The 27,163-nt window shown below is 45.1% G+C and overlaps 1 protein-coding gene across 2 annotated transcripts in view; it reads left to right on the forward strand.

The window, feature by feature from the left end:
• Nucleotides 1-27,163, forward strand: part of CLCN7 (chloride voltage-gated channel 7) — a 279,608-nt gene that overhangs the window by 104,106 nt on the left and 148,339 nt on the right. For both annotated transcript variants that reach the window (XM_033914321.1, XM_033914322.1), the window contains 3 exons: nucleotides 10,848-10,928; nucleotides 12,907-12,969; nucleotides 20,544-20,627. In XM_033914321.1, coding sequence (XP_033770212.1) covers nucleotides 10,848-10,928; nucleotides 12,907-12,969; nucleotides 20,544-20,627 — 228 coding nt within the window. The remainder of the gene's footprint in view (nucleotides 1-10,847; nucleotides 10,929-12,906; nucleotides 12,970-20,543; nucleotides 20,628-27,163) is intronic.

Genomic DNA, 27,163 nt, shown 5'->3' on the forward strand with positions numbered 1-27,163 from the left:
AAGGCATGGACTTGGGAGAGAGGAAGGGAGGGAAAGAGATGCTGAGGTGGGGGAGGGAATGGATTTTTGGGCACAGAAAGCATGAACTTGGGAGAGAGGAAAGAGGGAAAGAGATGCTGAGGTGGGGGAGGGAATGCTTTTTTGGACACAGAAGGCATGAACTTGGGAGAGAGGAAGGGAGGGAAAGAGATGCTGAGGTGGGGGAGGAAATGGGTTTTGGACACAGAAGGCATGAACTTGGGAGAGAGGAAGGGAGGGAAAGAGATGCTGAGGTGGGGGAGGGAATGGGTTTTTGGACACAGAAGGCATGGACTTGGGAGAGAGGAAGGGAGGGAAAGAGATGCTGAAGTGGGGGAGGGAATGGGTTTTTGGACACAGAAGGCATGAACTTGGGAGAGAGGAAGGGAGGGAAAGAGATGCTGAGGTGGGGGAGGGAATGGGTTTTTGGACACAAGGCATGAACTTGGGAGAGAGGAAGGGAGGGAAAGAGATGCTGAGGTGGGGGAGGGAATGGGTTTTTGGACACAAGGCATGAACTTGGGAGAGAGGAAGAGAGGGAAAGAGATGCTGAGGTGGGGGAGGGAATGGGTTTTTGGACACAGAAGGCATGGACTTGGGAGAGAGGAAGGGAGGGAAAGAGATGCTGAGGTGGGGGAGGGAATGGGTTTTTGGACACAGAAGGCATGAACTTGGGAGAGAGGAAGGGAGGGAAAGAGATGCTGAGGTGGGGGAGGGAATGGGTTTTTGGACACAGAAAGCATGAACTTGGGAGAGAGGAAAGGAGGGAAAGAGATGCTGAGGTGGGGGAGGGAATGGGTTTTTGGACACAGAAAGCATGAACTTGGGAGAGAGGAAAGGAGGGAAAGAGTTGCTGAGGTGGGGGAGGGAATGAATTTTTGGACACAGAAGGCATGGACTTGGGAGAGAGGAAGGGAGGGAAAGAGATGCTGAGATGGGGGAGGGAATGGGTTTTTGGACACAGAAAGCATGAACTTGGGAGAGAGGAAAGGAGGGAAAGAGATGCAGAGGTGGGGGAGGGAATGCATTTTTGGACACAGAAAGCATGAACTTGGGAGAGAGGAAAGGAGGGAAAGAGATGCTGAGGTGGGGGAGGGAATGGGGTTTTGGACACAGAAAGCATGAACCTGGGAGAGAGGAAAGGAGGGAAAGAGATGCTGAGGTGGGGGAGGGAATGGGTTTTTGGACACAGAAGGCATGAACTTGGGAGGGAGGAAGGGAGGGAAAGAGATGCTGAGGTGGTTTTTGGACACAGAAGGCATGGACTTGGGAGAGAGGAAGGGAGGGAAAGAGATGCTGAGGTGGGGGAGGGAATGGGTTTTTGGACACAGAAGGCATGGACTTGGGAGAGAGGAAGGGAGGGAAAGAGATGCTGAGGTGGGGGAGGGAATGGGTTTTTGGACACAGAAAGCATGAACTTGGGAGAGAGGAAAGGAGGGAAAGAGATGCTGAGGTGGGGGAGGGAATGGGTTTTTGGACACAGAAAGCATGAACTTGGGAGAGAGGAAAGGAGAGAAAGAGATGCTGAGGTGGGGAAGGGAATGCATTTTTGGACACTGAAGGCATGAACTTGGGAGAGAGGAAGGGAGGGAAAGAGATGCTGAGGTGGGGGAGGGAATGGGTTTTTGGACACAGAAGGCATGAACTTGGGGGAGATGAAGGGAGGGAAAGAGATGCTGAGGTGGGGGAGGGAATGGATTTTTGGGCACAGAAAGCATGAACTTGGGAGAGAGGAAAGGAGAGAAAGAGATGCTGAGGTGGGGAAGGGAATGCATTTTTGGACACTGAAGGCATGAACTTGGGAGAGAGGAAAGGAGGGAAAGAGATGCTGAGGTGGGGGAGGGAATGGGTTTTTGGACACAGAAGGCATGGACTTGGGAGAGAGGAAGGGAGGGAAAGAGATGCTGAGGTGGGGGAGGGAATGGATTTTTGGGCACAGAAAGCATGAACTTGGGAGAGAGGAAAGAGGGAAAGAGATGCTGAGGTGGGGGAGGGAATGCTTTTTTGGACACAGAAGGCATGAACTTGGGAGAGAGGAAGGGAGGGAAAGAGATGCTGAGGTGGGGGAGGAAATGGGTTTTTGGACACAGAAGGCATGAACTTGGGAGAGAGGAAGGGAGGGAAAGAGATGCTGAGGTGGGGGAGGGAATGGGTTTTTGGACACAGAAGGCATGGACTTGGGAGAGAGGAAGGGAGGGAAAGAGATGCTGAGGTGGGGGAGGGAATGGGTTTTTGGACACAGAAGGCATGAACTTGGGAGAGAGGAAGGGAGGGAAAGAGATGCTGAGGTGGGGGAGGGAATGGGTTTTTGGACACAAGGCATGAACTTGGGAGAGAGGAAGGGAGGGAAAGAGATGCTGAGGTGGGGGAGGGAATGGGTTTTTGGACACAAGGCATGAACTTGGGAGAGAGGAAGAGAGGGAAAGAGATGCTGAGGTGGGGGAGGGAATGGGTTTTTGGACACAGAAGGCATGGACTTGGGAGAGAGGAAGGGAGGGAAAGAGAGGCTGAGGTGGGGGAGGGAATGGGTTTTTGGACACAGAAGGCATGAACTTGGGAGAGAGGAAGGGAGGGAAAGAGATGCTGAGGTGGGGGAGGGAATGGGTTTTTGGACACAGAAAGCATGAACTTGGGAGAGAGGAAAGGAGGGAAAGAGATGCTGAGGTGGGGGAGGGAATGGGTTTTTGGACACAGAAAGCATGAACTTGGGAGAGAGGAAGGGAGGGAAAGAGATGCTGAGGTGGGGGAGGGAATGGGTTTTTGGACACAGAAGGCATGGACTTGGGAGAGAGGAAGGGAGGGAAAGAGATGCTGAGGTGGGGGAGGGAATGGGTTTTTGGACACAGAAGGCATGGACTTGGGAGAGAGGAAGGGAGGGAAAGAGATGCTGAGGTGGGGGAGGGAATGGGTTTTTGGACACAGAAAGCATGAACTTGGGAGAGAGGAAAGGAGGGAAAGAGATGCTGAGGTGGGGGAGGGAATGGGTTTTTGGACACAGAAAGCATGAACTTGGGAGAGAGGAAAGGAGAGAAAGAGATGCTGAGGTGGGGAAGGGAATGCATTTTTGGACACTGAAGGCATGAACTTGGGAGAGAGGAAGGGAAGGAAAGAGATGCTGAGGTGGGGGAGGGAATGTGTTTTTGGACACAGAAAGCATGGACTTGGGAGAGAGGAAAGGAGGGAAAGAGATGCTGAGGTGGGGGAGGGAATGCATTTTTAACACGGAAGGCATGAACTTGGGAGAGAGGAAGGGAGGGAAAGAGATGCTGAGGTGGGGGAGGGAATGGGTTTTTGGACACAGAAGGCATGGACTTGGGAGAGAGGAAGGGAGGGAAAGAGATGCTGAAGTGGGGGAGGGAATGGGTTTTTGGACACAGAAAGCATGAACCTGGGAGAGAGGAAAGGAGGGAAAGAGATGCTGAGGTGGGGGAGGGAATGGGTTTTTGGACACAGAAGGCATGAACTTGGGAGGGAGGAAGGGAGGGAAAGAGATGCTGAGGTGGGGGAGGGAATGGGTTTTTGGACACAGAAGGCATGGACTTGGGAGAGAGGAAGGGAGGGAAAGAGATGCTGAGGTGGGGGAGGGAATGCATTTTTGGACACAGAAGGCATGGACTTGGGAGAGAGGAAGGGAGGGAAAGAGATGCTGACTTGGGGGAGGGAATGGGTTTTTGGACACAGAAAGCATGGACTTGGGAGAGAGGAAGGGAGGGAAAGAGATGCTGAGGTGGGGGAGGGAATGGGTTTTTGGACACAGAAGGCATGGACTTGGGAGAGAGGAAGGGAGGGAAAGAGATGCTGAAGTGGGGGAGGGAATGGGTTTTTGGACACAGAAAGCATGAACTTGGGAGAGAGGAAGGGAGGGAAAGAGATGCTGAGGTGGGGGAGGGAATGGGTTTTTGGACACAGAAGGCATGGACTTGGGAGAGAGGAAGGGAGGGAAAGAGATGCTGAAGTGGGGGAGGGAATGGGTTTTTGGACACAGAAAGCATGAACTTGGGAGAGAGGAAAGGAGGGAAAGAGATGCTGAGGTGGGGGAGGGAATGGGGTTTTGGACACAGAAAGCATGAACCTGGGAGAGAGGAAGGGAGGGAAAGAGATGCTGAGGTGGGGGAGGGAATGGGTTTTTGGACACAGAAGGCATGAACTTGGGAGGGAGGAAGGGAGGGAAAGAGATGCTGAGGTGGGGGAGGGAATGGGTTTTTGGACACAGAAGGCATGCACTTGGGAGAGAGGAAGGGAGGGAAAGAGATGCTGAAGTGGGGGAGGGAATGGGTTTTTGGACACAGAAAGCATGAACTTGGGAGAGAGGAAAGGAGGGAAAGAGATGCTGAGGTGGGGGAGGGAATGGGTTTTTGGACACAGAAAGCATGAACTTGAGAGAGAGGAAAGGAGAGAAAGAGATGCTGAGGTGGGGAAGGGAATGGGTTTTTGGACACAGAAGGCATGAACTTGGGAGAGAGGAAGGGAGGGAAAGAGATGCTGAGGTGGGGGAGGGAATGGGTTTTTGGACACAGAAAGCATGAACTTGGGGGAGAGGAAGGGAGGGAAAGAGATGCTGAGGTGGGGGAGGGAATGGGTTTTTGGACACAGAAGGCATGGACTTGGGAGAGAGGAAGGGAGGGAAAGAGATGCTGAGGTGGGGGAGGGAATGGGTTTTTGGACACAGAAGGCATGGACTTGGGAGAGAGGAAGGGAGGGAAAGAGATGCTGAGGTGGGGGAGGGAATGGGTTTTTGGGCACAGAAAGCATGAACTTGGGAGAGAGGAAAGAGGGAAAGATGCTGAGGTGGGGGAGGGAATGCTTTTTTGGACACAGAAGGCATGAACTTGGGAGAGAGGAAGGGAGGGAAAGAGATGCTGAGGTGGGGGAGGGAATGGGTTTTTGGACACAGAAGGCATGGACTTGGGAGAGAGGAAGGGAGGGAAAGAGATGCTGAGGTGGGGGAGGGAATGGGTTTTTGGACACAAAGCATGAACTTGGGAGAGAGGAAGGGAGGGAAAGAGATGCTGAGGTGGGGGAGGGAATGGGTTTTTGGACACAAGGCATGGACTTGGGAGAGAGGAAGGGAGGGAAATAGATGCTGAGGTGGGGGAGGGAATGTGTTTTTGGACAGAGAAGGCATGGACTTGGGAGAGAGGAAGGGAGGGAAAGAGATGCTGAGGTGGGGGAGGGAATGTGTTTTTGGACACAGAAGGCAAGGACTTGGGAGAGAGGAAGGGAGGGAAAGAGATGGTTGTGTACACGGGGAATAGAAGAAAGGAGAATTTTTGGTCATAGGGAGGGAGTGAGGTACAGACAGTGGCATACCAAGGTGGGGGTGGGGGAGGTCTGCCCCGGTTTTACGCCAAAAGGGGGTGCACAGCTGGCCACCCTCCAGTGTTCTCCCTAGGCTGGCAAACTGCGTCTCTTTAGCCACTTGAGTGCCACCGCCGCCATTGGGAACAGGCCGGTGCCAAGTTCTCCCTGCTTTTCCCTGTGGGGCCGACCAACTCTCGCCACCTGGCTGGCCCAGAACGTCCTCTCCGATGTTAGAATTGACGTCGAGTGGCGAGAGTTGGTCGGCCCCGTGGGGAAGAGAAGCAGGGCGAACTCGGCGCCGGTCTGTTCCCGATAGCGGCAGTGGCAGCCTATTCCCCAGTGGCGGTGGCAGCATTTTCCCAATGGTGGTGGCATAGGGGAGGGCAAGGAGAAAGAAAGAAAGGGGGGGACAGGGAGCAAAAAAAAAAAAAAAGAAAGAGGGCTGGGTGAAACAAAGAAAAATGGGGCACGGAAAGAAAGAGAAAGACAGACATACAGAATGAAAGGGGGTATGGAGAGAGAGAAAAAGAAAGAAGGGGGCAGGGTGAAACAAAGAAAAAGTTTGGGGAGGGAATGAGGTCTGGAGGAGAGAAAGCATACAGGAGGCTGAAAAAAGGGAAGAAATATTGGATGCACAGTCAAAAGAATAAAGTGCAACCAGAGACTGATGAAATTACCAAAGGTAGGAAAATGATTTTATTTTCAATTTAGTGATCAAAATGTGTCCGTTTTGAGAATTTATATATGCTGTCTATATTTTGCACTATGGCCCCCTTTTACTAAACCGAAATAGCGTTTTTTAGCGCAGGGAGCCTATGAGCTTCAAGAGCAGCGTGGGGCATTCAGCGCAGGTCCCTGCGCTAAAAACCGCTATCGCGGTTTAGTATAAAGGGAGGGGGAATATTTGTCTATTTTTGTATAGTTGTTACTGAGGTGACATTGCATAAAGTCATCTGCCTTGACCTCTTTGAAAACCCGCGGAATATAAATGATAATTAACATTTTCTCTGCGTACAGCGTGCTTTGTGTTTTTAAAATTTTATTGTTGGTAGATCATTTTGACTTGGCCACAAAGGTAAGGGGGAGGGAGGGGAGCTGCTGAAAGAGTCTACCTTGACGTGGTTGCAGGCTTACAAATCTTTTGGTCAAAGAGTTAATAATAATAATAACTTTATTTTTATATACCGCCAGCTATCTTGTGACTTCTAGGCGGTTTACAGTAAAGGAGATTGTGAATACAATAAAAGAAAATGTAAATACAATAAAGAGAGGCTTTACGTACAATGGATTAAGGAGTTTAGCAGTGTACATCTCAATACAATAAAATAAATAAAGAGAAACTTTATGTACAATGAATTAAAGAGTATAGCAGTATACTTCTCGTACAAGAGTTAGGCGACAGAGAAAAGTATGTGTGTATTCGGCCCATGAATGAAATCATTAAAACATTATAAATTGCCAATAAATTGAAATGAAAACCAAAGGATTGTGAATCAAATTGATTCTCTGACAATACAAAGATTCCAACCTTTAAAAATGATGTTACATAGTTCAGGCAACTTTATAAAGAGTTTTTAGATACTAAAATCTTGTTATTAAGGTTTAATTGATGTGCTGGCACTTTGAGGAAATTCTTTGGTTTTGTGCGGCAGTTTGGGCACTCGGGCTCAAAAAGGTTAGCCATCACTGTTCTAGAGTGTAGAGCTGTAGTTTGTTTAGTCTCTCCTCGTACGAGAGACCTTTGAGCCCCGAGATCCTCCTGGTGGCCATCCATTGAACCGACTCAATTCTAAGCACATCTTTACAGTAATGTGGCCTCCAGAATTGTACACAGTATTCCAGATGAGGTCTCACCATGGCTCTGTACAATGGCATTATGACTTCAGGCTTCTTGCTGACAAAGCTTCTACTGATACATCCCATCATCTGCCTTGCTTTAGATGATGCCTTCTCCACTTGATTGGCAGTTTTCATGTCTGCACTGATGATTACTCCTAGGTCCCGTTCCGCCGAAGTACTAGTTAAAGTTTCTCCATTCAAGGTGTAATTTCTGCATGGATTACCACTACCGAGGTGCATAACCTTACATTTCCCAGCGTTAAAGCCCAGCTGCCAGGTCGAGGACCATCTTTCCAATATGAGCAGGTCCTGTGCCATACTATCCTGTAAATTACATTCTCTTACTATATTGCATAGTTTAGCGTCGTCGGCGAATAATGTTATTTTACCCTGAAGCCCCTGAGTCAGATCCCCTATGAATATATTGAAAAGGAGTGGGCCCAGGATTGAACCCTGTGGTACTCCGCTGGTCACCTCCGATGTTTTCGAGAGGGTACCGTTAACCATTACCCTTTGAAGTCTTCCGCTTAGCCAATCATTGACCCAAGTAGTTAGTGTTTCTCCTAACCCCATCGATTTCATTTTGCTCAACAGCCTGCGGTGTGGGACGCTATCAAATGCTTTACTGAAATCCAGGTATACGATGTTCATAGACTCTCCCAAGTCTAGCTTCCTTGTCACCCAGTCAAAGAAGCTGATGAGATTGGATTGGCAGGACCTACCCTTGGTGAATCCATGTTGATTGGGATCCCGTAGATTCCCCTCATACAGGATCATGTCTAATTTGCGTTTAATTAAAGTTTCCATGAGTTTACCCACTATTGATGTGAGACTCACCGGTCTGTAATTCGCAGCCTCTGCCCTGCAATCCTTTTTGTGCAGAGGAATGACGTTGGCTGTTTTCCAGTCCAAGGGTACTCTCCCCGTGCTTAGGGAGAGATTGAAGAGTGCGGCTAGCGGTATCACCAGGACATCGCACAACTCTTTGAGCACTCTTGGGTGCAGATTGTCTGGTTCCATGGCTTTATTTACCTTTAGTCTTGACAGTTCGCTGTAAACTTCACCTGGTGTGAACTCAAAATTCTGAAACGGGTTGTCCGCACTTGACTTAGCCTCTAACTGAGGACCGTGTCCTGGTGCCTCGCAAGTGAAGACCGAGCAGAAGTATTCGTTCAGTAGTTCAGCTTTATCGGAATCTGCTTCCACGTAATTCCCATCCGGTTTGCTAAGGCATACTATCCCGTCTGTGTTCTTTTTCCTATCACTAATATACCTGAAGAAGGATTTGTCCCCCTTCTTAATGTTCTTTGCTAGAATTTCTTCCACACAAAGTTTGGCCTCCCTAATTGCTGTTTTGACCGCTGTAGATCTGGTCCTATATTCCATGATGGCTTCTCTTGTTTCCGTACGCTTGTAGGAAAGAAATGCTTTTTTCTTCTCCTTAACAAGGTGCGAGATCTCTGCGGTGAACCATTGGGGTATATTGTTTCATTGTCGTTTATTTACTGATTTTATGAAGCGGCTAGTTGCTTCATGTATGGTTGATTTCAGTGTTAACCACTTAGCTTCTACATCATCGGTCTCCACTTTGTCCTGCAGCGTCCGATGGACGAAATCTCCCATGCGTTTGAAGTCTGTGCCGCGGAAATTGAGTACCTTTGTTTTCATGTTTGATCTAGGGAAGCCTTTCCTAAGGTTGAACCACACTATGTTGTGGTCGCTGGAGGCTAGCGTATCTCCTACTGAGACCTCTGAGACGCTTTCCCCGTTGGTGAGTACCAGGTCGAGGATCGCCCGGGCCCTAGTGGGCTCCATTACCATTTGATTGAGACGGGTTCCCTTTATGGAGTTTAATAGCCTCCTACTAGCGCTGGTTGTCGCTGAAAGTGTGCTCCAGACTGCATCAGGCATATTGAAGTCCCCAAGTAGTACAGTGTCTCCCCTTAGAACGATATTCTCAATGTCTTCAATTAAGTCTGTGTCCATGTCATCCTGTTGTCTAGGGGGTCTGTATACCACACCAAGATACAGGCACTTTTCTCTGCCTCTTGCCAGGTTTACCTAGAGGGATTCCCCTGTGTATTTGACATCTGTAATCCTGGTGGTTTTGATGTCCTCTTTAATATATAATGCTACCCCACCACCTAACCTGCCCTCTCTGTCCTGACGAAGTAAGTTGTAACCCGGTATAGCCATATCCCACCCATGAGAGTCCGTTAGCCAAGTTTCGGATATCGCCGCCACGTCTAGGTCAGCATTCCTTATTTCAGTTTCTAATTCTAGAAGTTTATTACCTAAACTGTGTGCATTAACATACATAGCCCTCCACTCTTTATGTTTGCTAAATCCCTTTGATACTTTTTCTTTTTCTACCTGAGTTGGTGTGACCCCTAGAGAACTGTTTGCAGTGTGGGTACTTACCTCGAAGCTTTGACTCATCTCATCAGGATAGTTCCTTACTGCGCTGGTATGTGAGTGGGTACTCTCCCCCGACTTACCTAGTTTAAAGCCCTGCGAAGCAGGCGGGCTAGTCGGTGTCCGAAGACGTACTTACCTCTACTGGTCAGATGGAGTCCATCTGGTCCCTGAAGTCCCTGTAGCGCCTCTCCATGGTTTAGGAATCCAAAGTTCATATCCCGGCACCATCCCTGTAGCCACTCGTTAGTCCTCAGGATACGCTCGTCCCTGGCTCTCTCCTTGCCTCTAACTGGGAGGATAGAGGAGAAGACCACCTGCGCTCCGGTCTGCTTCAGCCTCTCGCCCAGGACTCTAAAGTCTCTGGTGATGTTCTCCGGGGTGTTCCTTGCAGTGTCATTTGTCCCCACATGGACGAGAAGCATGGGGAAGTTGTCCTGGGGTTTGAGTAGTCTATCAAGACAGGTGGTGACATCCCGTACTCTGGCTCCAGGCAGACAGCAGACCTTTACAAAGAAGATTTCAGTGTAGGATACATGCTGGACCACCAGGGCACAGGTATGCAAGGGAGGGAAGGAGGGAGGGTGGTAATTATTACTGTTGTCCAGGGCAGGAGATGGCCTACCACTAGGTGGTTTAAGTTAAGGGGAAATGTAAAGCTAGCTATCTTCATAACCCCTAATTTCTTATTATGTCCTTCCCTCATTTATTGAATTGCCTGTAAACCGTGCCGAGCTCTATCTTTATGGAGATGATGCAGTATACAAACTTAAGGTTTAGTTTAGTTTAGGAAGGGTTAATCTGCTGGCTAGGTTAGAGGGCAGAGGGGAGTACGGGACAATCATGCCATTGTGACATCACTGATGAAGTTGGCTCTTTTTAAGTTGAAGAGGGTACAGAGAAGAAAGGTGGGACAGTGTTCAGAGCCTGGCAGGGAGGGGACTACGTGCAGGGCAGGGAGGGAAGGGGACTGGGTGCAGAACTTGGCAGGGAGGGGAGCTGAGTGCAGAACCTGGCAGAACATCACACACATAAAGTTTATAGGAACTGTTTGTTTATTTGTTTTTATATATTTATTTAAACATCTATCATTGTTACACATAGTTTCTATTTCTATAAGGTTTCTAATTGTGTTAGATTCATTACTGTTTTGGTATGTTCAAACTGATTCACAAGCCATATGATCTCTTTCTCAGATTTTCTGTTAACACTTGCTGTAATACTTACATTTCATCAGACTCTGTAATGTATTAGTGACTTTTTCATGTCCTCAGCCCATAGCTGCTGGTAGTGGAATTCCCCAGATCAAGTGTTTCCTGAATGGAGTGAAAATTCCTCACGTGGTCCGGTTGAAGGTAAGTTTGGGGATATGGAGAGTGTGCTGTAGTTATCCCTTCTGCATTAAAATTTGAAGCAAAAGATGATTTGCCTTCTCACTTCCTGGCCAGGAGCCATAGGGCATTAGAAAAGTCTGCACTGGAGCTAGGGTCTAGAAGATGATAGGTGTTTACTCCAGGAATGTCTTGAGGGCAATGCTCTTTTTTCTCCCTATCTTCTTTTCATTTTCCCCCTCCTCCCAATAGATAAGGAGTGATAGAGATTCTCTTTAGTGCCTGAGTCTGTAGGAAGTGACTATTTTCTAGTACAGCAGATTGTGGGGAGATAATAATCGAAATTCTATAAATGGTGTCCTGATTGTAGGCGGCAGTAGGCGTCCTACCGCTCTCTAACCAGTCAATCGGGACACAAGTTAAAAAAAACAAAAAAAACCCGCAAAACATCCTGAGGCAGGTCGCCAACACTGTAGGCCTTTTTATGAGCTTAGGGAGATGCATAAGCTTAAGCTCACCCAAGGCTAGGCATGGGCATGGTTTCACCCAGAAGTGGCCTTAGTTTAGCTTAGTTTAGTCTCTAAGGACTGAGTGGTTATAAGTGCTGGCGGCTTAATATTGGGGGGATATTCCTTGAAAAAGCTACTTACAGCGAAACATGTCGGTATGACATTCCCCTTGCCAGAGACCACACGAAAAAGCTAAGTGACAGCTTTTAAACATTGATCAAAAAATATCTTAATTCTGATAAAATGCAAGAGTGAATTATCTTAATTCTGATAAAATGCAAGAGTGAATAATAGTATGACTAATTTGAATAGATAAATAGGACCCGATGACGAGTAGACACATAAAGCTTGGAGCAATGAAATGTTATTGAGCTCCAAGTGGTGCCGCTGAGGATCCTTTAAACTGACTTAAAGTCTTTGTATGCATAAGGGTATTTTAATGGTGGATAAGATACACTGCCATTTGAGACATAACTTAGTTTAGCTTGGGCATCTATAGACATCTCCCTAGGGCCAAGATAGGCACCTGAAATGTAGGCCAGCAAAATGCTGGTCTACATTTCAAATAGACGCGACCACTGAGGGTGGCCTAAGGGAAGTGGCCTATCGGAGTTTAGTCTACTCCCAGTGCATCCTAGAATGCACTGAAAGGGAGGCCTAAGATTCTGGTTGGACCAGGCGCCTAATGCCACTCCTATGGGAGGGGCCTTAGGCACCTGGGCCAATCAGATCCTTAGGTCCCTCCCTGGTGCATCCCAGGTTGCACCAGGAAGGGGAAGGCCTGCCATTCTGTGGTGGCGGGCCTGCTGGCCAAAGGGAGTAAGCATCCCTCTGGCTGGCCTGTGAGAAGTAGGTACGGGGTGACCGTGTCAGCTTAGGGGGTGTCGGGATGGGGGCATGTCTTCAGGGAGGTACCAAGCAGGAGGAAGTGGGCATCCCTTCTGCCTGTGATATTTAGGGAGGGTGGAGGGGTTCCAGTAGGAGGGAGTGGGCATCCTACCTGCCAGTGAACTTTAGGGAGGGTGGAAGGGTTTCGGTAGGAGGGAGTGAGCATCCCTCCTGCCATTGATCTTCAGGGGGAGGGGGTTTCCAGCAGGAGGGAGTGGGAATCCCTCCTGCTGGGGACATTTGGGATGGGAGCGTGCTGGTAGGAGGGACTGGGCATCCCTCCTGCCAGCTGACTTCACAACTGAGAGGTTTCCTGTTGCGGCCGCTCAGCTGATCGTGGCAGGGAGATTTCCTTGCTGTGATCAGCTCAGCGGCAATGCGATTCTCTAACTGGCGCCTGTGACATGGATGCTTGTTAGAGAATTGTGGTTGTTATATAGGATGCCCATGTGCAATTCTCAAAAGCTGCTTAGGCAGCTGCTGAGACCAGGCATCCTAAATGGAATCAGGCCCAATGTGTCTATTGTGTAGATAGATGTTGGGCCTTATTTGCAAACAAGTAAAACTCATATTAAGATTTTACTTGTCTATCTTCTTTTTTCCAGACCCTAGTTGTTAAAGTCTGTGGTGTGATTTTATCAGTTGCTGGAGGACTGGCTGTTGGAAAGGTAAGAAAAGGTCTTTATTATAGAAATGGTTAAGATGTAAGCTCAAAAAGGTGAGGGCTTTGTGTTTCCAGCACATACTTGCACACTATTATGTCTGCATTGGAACAGGTGTAAATATATGTCCCTATATTTCCCTGATTTCACTGGGGTGATTTTATAAAGGCATATGGGTGCCTATTTTAGAAACACAGAAATCAAGGAAGATCAAACTGTAGATGTATAAAATCATCTTGTTGAAACCCCCTCCACATTAGAGCATGATTGTCTGATTCAGAGGAGAAAGAACCTATATGTTAGGAGCAACTAAGCATGATTATGGCTCAGTTTATTTACAAATAAGAGACAATCTATTTATGAAAGGTGAGTGTGAAACCTCCAATCCTTGAGGACCTAGAGAATGACACAGGGATAAATATGTCCCTGTCATAAGAACATAAGAAGTTGCCTCCGCTGAGTCAGACCAGAGGTCCATCCTGCCCAGCGGTCCGCTCCCATCAGGCCTAATTGCCTGAACAGTGTCCCTGACTAATTTTGTAACTGCCTCTAATCCTATCCCTATTACCTACCTCTACTCCTATCTGTACCCCTCAATCCCTTTGTCCTCCAGGTACCTGTCCAGACCCTCTTTGAAGCCCTGTAGCGTGCTTCTGCTTATCACATCTTCCGGTAGCGCGTTCCATGTATCCACCACCCTCTGAGTGAAAAAGAACTGCTTGGCGTTTGTTCTAATCCTTTCCCCTTTCAATTTCTCTGAGTGCCCCCTTGTACTTGTGGTTCCCCGTAATTTGAAAAATCTGTCCCTGTCTACTCTTTCTATGCCCTTCATGATCTTGAAGGTTTCTATCATGTCTCCTCTAAGTCTCCGCTTTTCCAGGGAGAAAAGCCCCAACTTCTTCAGTCTGTCAGTATATGAGAGGTCTTCCATACCCTTTATTAGCTTAGTTGCTCTTCTCTGGACTCTCTCAAGTACCGCCATGTCCTTCTTGAGGTACGGTGACCAGTACTAGACACAGTACTCCAGGTGCGGGCACACCATTGCACGATACAGTGACAGGATTACTTCCTTCGTCCTGGTCGTGATACCCTTCTTAATGATGCCCAACATTCTGTTCGCCTTCCTTGAGGCTGTGGCGCACTGCGCCGACGCCTTCAATGATGTGTCTACCATCACTCCCAGGTCTCTTTCAAGGTTACTCACCCCTAGCGGTGATCCCCCCCCCATTTTGTGAGTGAACATCGGGTTCTTTTTCCCTACATGCATGACCTTGCATTTCCCTATGTTGAAGCTCATTTGCCACTTTTTGGCCCACTCTTCCAGCGTTGTCAGATCTTTTTGGAGGTCTTCGCAGTCCTCCATGATTTTGACCCTGCTGTATAGTTTATTGTCATCCGCAAATTTAATAACCTCACATTTTGTTCCTGCCTCCAGGTCGTTAATAAATATATTGAACAGGAGCGGTCCCAGCACCGACCCCTGCGGAACTCCGCTCGTGACCCATTGCCAGTGTGAATAATGGCCCTTTATTCCAACCCTCTGTTTCCTGTCCGCCAGCCAGTTTTTGATCCATCGGTGGACCTCCCCTTGCACCCCGTGGTTCCATAGCTTCCTTAGCTATGGTACTTTGTCGAAGGCTTTTTGGAAGTCAAGGTAAATGATGTCTATAGATTCCCCTTTATCCACCTGGCTGCTTACCCCCTCAAAGAAGTATAATAAGTTAGTGAGGCATGACCTGCCCTTGCAGAAGCCATGCTGGCTCGGCTTTAGCTGCCCAGTGTTTTCGATGTGTTCCCAGATGCAGTCTTTAATCAGCGTTTCCATCATCTTTCCCGGGACCGAGGTCAAGCTCACCGGCCTGTAGTTTCCTGGGTCTCCCCTTGAGCCTTTCTTGAAGATGGGCGTGACATTTGCTATTTTCCAGTCTTCCGGAATCTCTCCAGTTTTTAAGGATAGGTTGCATATTTGTCTAAGTGGCTCAGCTATTTCGTTCCTTAGTTCCTTGAGTACCCTTGGGTGAATGCCGTCCGGACCTGGCGATTTGTCACTCTTTAGACTGTCTATCTGCCTAAGGACATCCACTTTGCTCACCTCTAGTTGGACCAGATTTTCATCCTGATCTCCTTTTACGATCTCCTCAGGTTTCGGAATGTTGGTTGTGTCCTCCCTCATGAAGACTGAAGTGAAGAATTCATTTAGCCTGTCAGCTATCGCCTTTTCCTCTTTTACCACTCCCTTTCTGTCTCCATCATCCAAGGGTCCCACTTCCTCCCTTACTGGTTGCTTCCCCTTGACGTACCTGAAGAATGATTTGAAGTTTGTTGCTACCCCGCCAGTCTCTCTTCATATTCTCTTTTTGCTTTCCTAACCACTCGGTGACACTCCTTTTGGTGTTTTTTGTGCTCCTTTTGGTTGTCCTCTGATTTGTCCTTTTTCCATTTTTTGAATGCTGCCTTCTTGTCACTTATCGCCTTTTTCACTGCATTTGTTATCCACACTGGATTTTTTGTTCTATTTTTTTTTTTCACCCCTTCCTGAACTTGGGGACGCACAGGTTTTGTGCTTCGTGCACCATGCCCTTGAGTAAGGTCCAGGCTTTTTCTACGGACTCCATCTTCCTTGCGGTGTCGTTGAGTTTCTTTCCCACCATTTTCCTCATGGCATCATAATTCCCTTTTTTGAAGTTCAGTGCTGTCGTTGTAGTTCTTTTCACCTTTGATGATCTAATTTCTAGCCTGTACTGGATCGTGTTGTGATCGCTGTTTCCTAGTGGGGCTAGTACCACCACCTCTTTAGCGGGTCCCCCATGTCCGGTGAAGATTAGGTCAAGAGTGGCATCTCCCCGTGTTGGTTCCGTGACCAGTTGTTCCATGAAACAGTCCCTTGTGACCTCCAGGAATTTGGTCTCCCTCATGCAGTTTGAGTGCCCTATACTCCAGTCTATTCCCGGGTAGTTGAAGTCCCCCATCACCACCACACTTCCGCTTTTGCATACCTGCCCCAGTTCAGCCTCCAGATCCTGGTCGATTTCTTCCGTTTGTCCTAGTGGGTGATAGTACAGACCCAATTTTATGTCTGCTCCAGTTCCTCCGGATAGCTTAACCCATAGTGATTCCAAGTCATCCGCCCTTCCAGTTGTTTCCATCCTGGTTGAATGTATGGAATCCTTTATATATAGCGCTATTCCTCTACCTTTTTTGTGTGGCCTATCTCTCCTGTAGAGTTTGAACCCTGGTAAAGCCACATCCCATTTATTGTCATCGGTCCACCACAATTCTGTGACTCCGATTATGTCTAGGCCCGTTTTGTTGGCTAAGACTTCTAACTCTCCCATTTTAGCCCTTAGGCTCCTAGCATTTGTATATAGGCAATGTAAGTCCTGGTTATTTGCCTCTCTTGCTGGTTTTCCTCGTGGTTTGGCGCTCTTGGCGACCCCCTCATGAGTTGCCAGTCCCCAAGCCTCGTCTCGGTCATCCTCCTCCTGTGGTGTGTCTGTTCGTCCTCAGCCTGCTTCCCCATTTTTGGTAGACCTTTTGGATTCCGTTGTTCTCTGTTAGTCCTGTTTGCCAATTTCATTTGTGCCCTAGACCCCTGCAATTTGTCCTTTGGTCCTTCTTCAAAAAATTCCCACTCAGTCCTGAGCCCTCCTTTACAGTGTCTTTGTTCAATGTCCTTGGCCCTGGGCATCTGCATTGTGTCCTTAGGTCCTTGTCCCAAAATTTCCCACTCAGTCCCGGTCCCTTTTTTACAATGTCCTTGTTCAATGTCCTTGGCCCTGGGCCCCTGTATTGCATCCTTAGGTCCTTTTTCCAAAAATTCCCACTCAGTCCCGAGCCCTCTTTTACAATGTCCTTGCTCAGTATCCTTATTTGATACTTTTGTCCGATGTGTCAGATTGACTGTCCGATGTGTCAGATCGACTGTCAGCTTTCCCCTCGTCCTCAGTTTAAAGCCAAATCTATGGCGCTCTGGACGTTGCGTGCCAGCATCCTCGTCCCAGTCGTGCTCAGGTGCAGTCCGTCTCTCCTGTAGAGCTTATTTTTTCCCAAGAAAGTTGTCCAGTTCCGAACAAAAAGGAAACCCTCCTCTTCACACCATCTCCTGAGCCAACCGTTTATTTCTTGTAGTTCACCTTGCCTCCTTGCATCCGCTCTCGGTACTGTCCCCACAGGTTTTATTTCCATCCTTGTCCCCTGTCATTCTCTACCAGTTTTCAGGATATTCCTAAAGAATATTCATGAGAGAGATTTGCTTGCAAATCTATCTCATCCATATTCCTTAAATTTTTCTGAAAACCCTATCAGACTTGGAAAGGTTCCTCACCATTGAGATGGACCAGGGGTTCAGGATATCCATCATGAATATGTATGAAATTAAATGCACTTCTTCCTTTGAATGCAAATTTAACTTGTTCATATTAATGATCTTTATCCTGAAAACCCAAGGGTTGTGCTGAGAACTCCTATAGAAAGAAATAGAGCCCATGTGTTATCTCTGACTATGCCTTGAACTGGTCTTAATAGAAAGAGACAAAAGCAGGGCAACCCTACCAATAAGCAGACTACACATTCACCTATGGTAAGAGAATGGGGATGAATAGCAGATAGCCTGCTCCCTCTTCTCTTCCACTATTGCTTCTGCTATCTTTCCTCTGCCGTGGCAAAACTGAAGCACTTGAAAGTGGTATGCTTGGTGTGAGGCCTCTGAGTGCAGGCACTTACTCAAGGTCTGTGGCGTCCTTTAACCTCCAGCAGGAAGTTTGTGTTGAGGGGCAGGACCAAGCAGATCTTGATAGCACATGTACAGTCAAAAACCCCATGCTATTCATGCTGCTTTAAACTCTTTGGGACAGCTTGGATAAAAGGATAGCATTGGTGATAGTTCAAGCAGAGGAGAAAAAGGAAGGTGGTCCTGTAAAGCAGAGCTTCTCAACTTCTTCAAGCCAAGTACCCTCTAAGTCTAACAAATATCAACCAAGTACCTCTTCCCAAGCTCTTCTCCTAACCCGACCCCCATAATAAAAGTACTAATTGTAATGCAATTTCTTACATCCATTTTTCAAATACACACAATATAATCTTATTAATATATAATGGTAACCACAAAATTAAAAAAACACAAAGCACACTACGCAGAGAAAATGTTAATTGAAAAAAAAATGTATATAGATGATAAAGAGGTCAAGGCTTTAAAACATGTAATGTCACTTCAGTAACAAGTACAGAAAAAATAGACAAATATAGTTCAAAATATAGACAGCAGATATAAATTCTCAAAACTGACACATTTTGATCACTAAATTGAAAATAAAATAATTTTTCCTACCTTTGTTGTCTGGTGATTTCATGAGTCTCTGGTTGCACTTCTTCTGACTGTGCATCCAATATTTTTCTTTCTGCCTCCTGCATGATTTCTTTCCTTCGGACCTCCTCTCTGGCCCTGCATGAATCCAACTTTTCTTCCTTTCTTCCCTACTGGCAACATGTCTCCCTCTCTCTCTCACTGCCCTTCTCTCATTCCCTCCCTTGCTGCAAAGGGAGTGGAGAAAGAGAGAGAGATCCAAGGTACATCTCTCCCACTCCCTCTACTGCCACATCCAACATGTCTCCCTCCTTTCCACCAGTCCAATATTTCATTCTCTCTGGCTCCTGCATGCTTCCTCTCCAATCCTCATTCCCTCCCCAACCAACATCCATCTCTCTCCCTCCATGAATCCAACTTTTTACTCTTTCCCCTTTCCCCTGAGTATGACATTTCTCCTTCCCTCCTTTCTGCCCTCCCCATCCATCTCTCTCTCTCTCTCTACATGAGTCCAATGTTTCTGCCTCCTGCACACCTCCTCGCCCTTCCCTCAAGTGTGACATCCCTCCTTCCCACCCCCCAGTCCATCTCTCCCCAACTCCACTCACAACATGCTCTCTCCCCATGCCCCATTTCTTCTTCTCCTCCATACCATGTCCATTTCTCCCTCTCTCATTACCCTCACTCATTCTCACTCACCATCATCCATCCTGCAACATTTTTTTCTTCCTTCCCTCCTCCCAACCCCACTCACATACTATATGCTCTCTCATGCACCATCTCACCCTCCCCTCCAACGTGCAGCAACTTTACTTTCCCTCCCCTTCTACCAGGTTCAGCAGCACCTCTTCTCCCTTCCCTTTCCCTCCCCCTTGTCCAGCAGTTCCCCCATCTCCCTTCCCTGTCCATCAGTACCTCTCCTCTCCCTAGTAGTAGCTCACTGCATGTTTTTAACTTCCCCACACAGCTGCCACTAGCGTTAGTTTAGCCACGGTTCCATCAGGCAGCCTCGGGGCCTTTGTTAAGCCAGACCACCTCCAACGAAAGAGAAAGTTGCATCATCAGAGGCGGGCGGCCTAGCAAAGGAACCGCAGCTAGATTAACACTAGCAGCAGCTATGTGGGGAAGTTAAAAGCACAGCAGTGAGCTGCCGCTAGGGAGAGGAGAGGTACTGCTGAGCCGGCGATTCCATCAGGCAGCCTCGGAGCCTTTGCTAGGCTGGCCCACCTCCAATGATGCAACTTCCTTTTTCGTTGGTGGTGGGCCAGCCTAGCAAAGGCCTGAGGCTGCCTGATGGAATTGCTGGCTAAATGCTAGCGGCAGCTATGTGGGGAAGTTAAAAGCACACAGTGAGCTGCCGCTGCTGGTCTAAGAAGGAGGGGAGGCTGGGGAGAGAAGACTAGGCAGGCAGGAGATACACGACGGCAGAAGGAAGTTGGGATATATACAGCGCTGGTGCCACGTACCCCCTGACAATGGTGCACGTACCGTGTGTTAAGAACCTCTGCTGTAAAGGAAAGGACATTGTTGAATAGAGTTGAGAAGGGAAGGAGGGACATATGGAGAGGATAGGTCTATGGAAGGGATAGGGAAGGGAAGATGTTGGTTGGACTGCAGCTTGGGGGTTTAACATCTGAAGGTTAGCCTAGTGTAGGAGTTTTCAACCAATCCTCAGCATACACCAAGGAAGTTTGGTTTTATAGATATATACAATAACCATGCATTAAATTGGCATGCACTGTCTCCATTGTATGCAAATCATCTCATGCATAGTCATTGTGGATATCCTGAAAACCAAACTGACTAGGTGTGTCCTAAGGACTAGGTTAGAAACCTCTGGTCTAAGGTGTTGGATTCCCTTGGGTTAGCCCTAATGACCTGTATATTGTAAGTATTTGATTTTTATGAGAAAATGCAGTAAAAGTAGATCTCTTTCTCTAGGAATAGTTTGCATTGTATAATCAGAGAGAGGCATCCCAAGAGAAAAACAAGAGCAGGAAGATAACTGAAAGTAACACTGTAAATGTATTCCAGAAGAGTAAAAGAGGGCTTTGAGGAGATCAGAACTCCTTGCTTTGTTTATCTAGGTTTATTTGATGGATCCTCTCTCTTATGTGCAGTCCAGGCAGCCTTGCAGAGCTGTAACGAGCTGTAACACTTCATCCTTTCATGTGGGCACGTGGAGTACAATTCTCCAAGACCTGCCACTATGACTGGATTTTGACGTGGTGGCGCAGCCTGTCCCTGTTCTATAACTTCTCATTTCCATTATGTGCAGGAAGGCCCAATGATTCATTCTGGATCAGTCATCGCTGCTGGAATTTCACAGGGAAGATCCACATCGCTGAAGAAAGATTTTAAGGTTCTTTGATTGTAAAGAGTTAAACATTATATACAACAGTGGTATTGAAGGGATCCCGACAATTGGTAGAAAGACAATTAGTAAAACGACAATTGGTAAGATGAAATTGGTAGGAAGACAATTCATAGGATACGACAATTGGTAGAATCTTCCTACAAATTGCTATACCCAATTGTCTTCCTACTAATTTCTGCACCCAATTGTCATCCTCTCAACACGGGCAGTCCGTGTAAGCCAACTCCTTGCCGGCTGAGAAATCTGACACTGCTCCACATCCCCACCGATCCCCTTAGCCCTTTCCCTGACGCTATACATACCCCCGACACTCCTCTGACAAATATGACACCCCTGCACACCCACGACATCCCCACCAATCCTACAAGCCCCCCATCAAGGATAGCCCCCCCTCCTGACACCTCACATACCCTCCAAAACCCCTCTGACATCCTCAAACCTCCCTGTACCTTTCCATGAAACATCGACAAGAGGGATGCCCACTCCCTCCTGCCAATAGGGCCACCTCTTCAAAATGTTGGCTCGACAATTCAGTGAGGCCTAAAGCTCTGATTAGCTAATCAGGACCTTAGACCCCTCCCAGTGCATCCCAAGATGCACTAGGAGGGGGAAGGACTGCCATTTTGAAGAGGCAACCCTACCGGCAGGAGGCAATGGGCATCCCTCCTGCCGATGTTTCATGCATAGGTGTGGGAATGTCAGAGGGGTGTCGTGATGGGGGACTATTGGGGGATCAGTGGAGATGTTGGGGTGTGTGGAGGGGTGTTAGTTTTCTTAGCTGGCCAAGGACTCTGTCTACGTGGACTGCTAGGGTTGCTGGAGGGGGTGGATGGATGGGGAAGTCGTGAGTGTGTGGAGGGGTGTTTGGTTTGTCAGAAGCATGTCGGGGTATCAGAAGGGGGGCTGGGGGTGTCAGTGGGTATGTCAGGTAGGAGGATGAGGTGTTAGGAAGGGGTGCTATCCTTGAAAGGGGATGGAGGGATCGGTGGGGATATCGGAGGGTGTGGAGGGATGACAGGTTTTTTGCAGATCTTTGTAGCCAGCAAGGAATCGGCTTACGCAGATAGACAGAAAGTTGTCAGCCTATGTCATGGGTGTCCAATGTCGGTCCTCGAGGGCCGCAATCCAGTCGGGTTTTCAGGATTTCCCCAATGAATATGCATAAGATCTATTTGCATGCACTGCTTTCAATGCATATTCATTGGGGAAATCCTGAAAACCCGACTGGATTGCGGCCCTCGAGGACCGACATTGGACACCCCCTGGCCTATGTGGACCCATTCTCGGGATGTGTGAGGTGTCAGGAAGGAGGCAGGGGGATTGGTGGGGATGTTGGAAGGAGTGGAGGGGGTGACGGGTTTTTGCAGAACTTTATAGCCGGCAAGGAGTCAGCCTACGCAGACCATTCCGATGCTGTTCAGCAGGCATTCAAACAATGTTAGGATGCCGACAATTGGTAGCAGTACAACAATTGGGCAGAAGACAATTGGTAGGCGAGAATTGGTAGAAAGATCCTACCTATTGTATTCTACGAATTATTGTTCTACCAGTTGTCATAGACCCGACATTCAAGTCTTATCCTTGAAGGCTGCAAACAGGTTGGGTTTTCAGAGTATACCTAATGCATATGCATTAGATTTGCATTGTATGCAAATCTGTCTCATATGTATTCTTTATGTATAACTAGAAATCTCAGGACCTCATTTGGGGCCCTTCAGATCCATTAGTGAATACCTTTGGAAAGTAAAAGACGATGGATATCATATGAGATCTCATATGATGCTGCTGAGATTAGGAGGCTCTCTAAGCACAGCATTAATTGCTGTGGAACCCAGGAATGTTCCCATGCTCTATCCATTCATTACCTGTCAGTATTGTTGGGCCTAGGTTCTGCCAGTTAGAGGTCTGTTTACTGATTTGAAATGAATTAGTGTATAGTAACATTTACTATCTAGCTGCAACTCTTCCTTCCCTCATTTCTTGGTATTTGTTTGCATGGCAGGGGGCAAAAAAGGGGTGGAGAATAGCCAGATTATATGTGTTGACAGCACCTTGAAGATAGTGCATGGTAAGTTAGTGTGTGCTGTCACAGCTGTAGATAGCATGGGCGCGCTTTACTCTCTTTCTTTTTTTTTTTCCAATTCTTTATTCATTTTTTCATCTTACATCAAGTGTACAATATTACATCAATTGAATCATACACATCACTTTGAAAATCTTTCTATTATCATCATAAATACATAAATTAACCCCCTCCCCCACCCACACCTTCAACAAATACTGTAATCATAAACCTATAATATAACTATATATCACCCCCTCCCATTATTATAATTATACTTTCAGTGTAAAAAGGTGTCTAATCATTACAATATGTTACCAATGGCCCCCAAATCTTTTAAAACTTATTATAATTCCCTTTTTGTATGGAAATTGTTTTTTCCATTTTGTATATATGGCACAACAAATTCCACCAGAAGGTGTAATTAAGTCTAGTGTAATTTTTCCAATTTCTGGTGATATGTTGAATGGCAACTCCTGTCATTATTAATAAAAGTTTATTATTGCTTGATGAAATTTGACTTTTTTATTCTCATTGATGTCCCAAATAGAATTGTATCATATGATAGAGCTACATGGTTTTCTAATAAACAATTAACTTGAGACCAAATTGATTTCCAAAAGGCATTGATGCAGGGACAAAAGTATATTAAATGATCGAGAGTCCCTGCTTCCTGATTACATTGCCAGCATCTATTAGACTTAGAGCTATCCAACTTTTGCAATCTAACTGGGGTCCGAAATGCTCTATGTAACAAAAAGAACCAAGTTTGTCTCAGATGCAGACACTGTACATCTCATTCTCCAAGACCAAATTTGTGGCCATTGAGATGCAGAAATTTGATGCTTAATATCAATGCTCCAAATGTCTTTAAGACCAGTCTTTGGTTTTTTATTCATATATCCAGATATCAATTTATACCACTGTGCGGCCTGGTGTCCCAAGAAATCCGCCTGAAAGCATAAGAATTCCAGACTATACTGATTATTAAGATTTTTCCATTCAGGGAACCCCTCTGAATAGCCTGCTTCAACTGCAACCATTTAATGTTTTGTGATTGGTTTAGACCATATTTATGTTGCAGTAGTGAAAAATCATTTAAAAATCATTTACCATTTAAAATAACATCACCTAAAGTCCGTATACCTGCAATAATCCAATGCTTCCATACGATTTTAAAACCGCCAATTTGGATCTTGGAGTTTAGCCATAAAGATTGATTTGTTGATTTATGTATTGGATTTGGAGTTAAATTGCTGACATAACGCAATGTTTTCCATGTGTCCATCAATATTCTGTTCTCTTTATATTTCCTAGGCATCTTAACACTGAGAACATGAGATAAGTTTATAGGAAACATGAGTCGCCATTCCAAATACAACCAATCTGGGATATTTTCCATGAGTTCTGGGAGGACCCAATACATACCCTGGCGTAAAATATAGGCTTGATGATACCTATAAAAGTTTGGAAAATTTATCCCACCCTCCGCAATTGGCTTTTGCAAAGATACTAAGGCAATTCCAGGCATTTTACCCAGCCAAACAAATTTTATAAGAATACCATTTAACTTTTTATAAAAGGACCCCTGAAAAAAAACTGGTATCATACTGATTTGATATCAAACCACAGGCAATATCATCATTTTAATAGTTTGAATTCTCCCCCACCAAGAAAGATGTAAAGGATTCCATTGCTCACACATTTCTGTTACTTTTTTTAAATAAAATTTTCTCATTCTCTTTCATTGTGTCTTCTAGTGTATTTTTTATTCTAATACCTAAATATTTTAAACCATCTTCTTTCCATACAAATGAGAATGAATCAAATAAACCTTTAGTACAATGTACATTAAGTGGAAGAATTTCTGACTTGCTCCAATTTATCTTATATCCTGAAAATTTTCCAAATTTCTTTATCAATTCAAGCAAGCATGGAATGGTAATTTCTGGATTTCTCAAATAAAGCAATATATCATCTGCATATGCTGAGATTTTATATTCCTAATCTGTACGAGGAATACCTTGTATCCCCTTTGCTTTTTGAGTGGCTAATAACAAGGGTTCTAATACAATATCAAGAAGCAAAGGTGATAATGGACAACCTCGTCTAACCCCCCTCCGCAAGATAAAACGCTCTGATAAATTATTATTAATGTATAACCTTGCAGCAAGGGAGCTATACAACGTCTGAATCATTTGTATAAATCCTGAAACTATACCAAACCAATTTAATGCCTGATACATATACCGGTAAGTCCATTCAACTCGATCAGAGACAGAGAAAGCCGGATCATTCATGTCTTTTGTTAAATTTAACATATGAAAAGCCAATCTAGTATTGTTAGAAGAATGTCTCTTAGCAACAAATCCTGTTTGGTGCATATCAATAATAAAAGGGAGAGCCTTAGCCAATCGTAAAGCCAATATTTTAGCTAAAAGTTTTCCATCAACATTAATTAACGAGATAGGCCTATAGTCTGGTCTGACCCAGCGGAGGCAACTCTTATGTTCTTATCTAACCCTAGTGACTTCATAATTTTACTTGGTTTTTTATCCATTAATGGACCCATTACAGCATTGAAATCTCCAGCTACTATTAAATTAGAAGCAGCCAGTGGGAGTAATAGTTGTTGTAGATTCTTAAAAAATTTGATTTGATTCGTACTTGGGGCATATACATTGAACAAATCCAGGGTATTTCCCATGCTCATTTTTACATGTACCCACCTACCCAAAGGATCCGAATCAATCAACTGAAAATTAGCTGTACATTTTTTATTTATTAATATAGCAACGCCAGCTTTCTTGCCAACTGCAGGGGCAAAAAAATTTTGACATACCCAACCCCCTCCCAGTTTCTTGATTCCATCATTGATAGGTGCGTCTCCTGAATAAAATACAGATCAGCATTTTGTTGCTTTAGGAAAGCTAACATTTTTTTCCTTTTTATTTGATGGTTAAGGCCATTGACATTCAATGAAAATATTTTAATCTCTATCTATTTCCATGTATATAATCCAACAATAATATTTAAATCTATTTAATTTAATATGATTAGACACCAAATTAGACACCATTACACAGTTTATAACCATTGAAAAAATAAAATGATCCTCTTCAATCCCTTCATTCTCTATCCTTCTCTCCCGGAATTTGAAGAAACCCTCCTCCCTTCTCCCTCCCCACCCCCTATATAAATTGATTGCCTTGGAACACACATAGGATTAGTAATCACAATACCCCCCCAGGCAACTTCATCACATCTTTCCTTTTACAATATTTAAAGTAATAGATTTATTCTTTAATACACTATAAATCAAGTAATCCTGCAATAATTTCCCCGCAATAATGTAATCCTAAATATTTATATTAAAGAAGTTTTTCATAAAACCCATTTTAAACTTTTCCAATTAACTCAAATTTACCAAATTATATCTTACCATTACCATAAATGTTGTACTACCAATTACAATAGAAGAAACAATCTATATATAATCCTTATTATCAAGACAATAGTCTCAATCAGCTCTAAAACTTTCAACTAAAAACCATTCCATGTTTTACATGACTATTAATTTATAACATTGACATAAAATCAATTTACTACTTGTCATATAATAAAATCTTACTCAATATAATCCAAGTTAGAATTTATATAACCTTTAAAATCAAAGCTAAGAGTCATCTTTCCTATTAAACAATTCATTTTTCCAACATATAGCAAATGAACTTTTTTTTTTCCTTTCTTTTTCCTCCTCTAACATCCTATAAGTGAAAATTTAATTAATCATCTCCATACAACAATTTCATTCAAAAGAATTCAACTTCTATTAATTAATTCATAATTTCCTAACTTTCTTGTATATAATTTTAAGTTTTACCATGACCATTCCAAAATGCAGAAATATTGTCTCATTTTTCACCTTTGACTATTCCATAGACATTTTCAACACACATTAGTCTATCTTTCCATTCAATAATATATTCAGAAAACAGATATTGTTCAGTTAAAATTGTTGAATCCAAATTCATCATATAAACTCTTCTTTTATTGTTTATCATTAAGCATGACTGATGCATTTAAAATAATTTTTCTTACTGAAGTTGATATTTTCAGAACATGAATAACTTTTCATTAAGGAGCGAACTAGAGATTCTGCTGAATAGATCTCTTTTTTTTTTCCTTTCCTCTTTTCATCTTTAGATTATTAAATATAACTGAATTCATCCATTTTCTTTTACATCTTATTGTTAGATGTTAGTCTTTTCCTTTATTTATAGACCATCCTCTTCTTTAAGTTAACTTGTCTAAAATGCTCAAAAATATTGTAAAGTCTAGGCCATTCAAATAGACATTGGCTCAGAATTTATCAAGAAGTCTTTTAACTTTTCCAAACTTTAAAATATATGGATTTATCACCATTTGTCACTCACATTTTTCCAGGAAGTATAAGTCA

This window comes from Geotrypetes seraphini, chromosome 11 (genome assembly GCF_902459505.1).
Source record: "Geotrypetes seraphini chromosome 11, aGeoSer1.1, whole genome shotgun sequence".
NCBI lineage: Eukaryota > Metazoa > Chordata > Amphibia > Gymnophiona > Dermophiidae > Geotrypetes > Geotrypetes seraphini.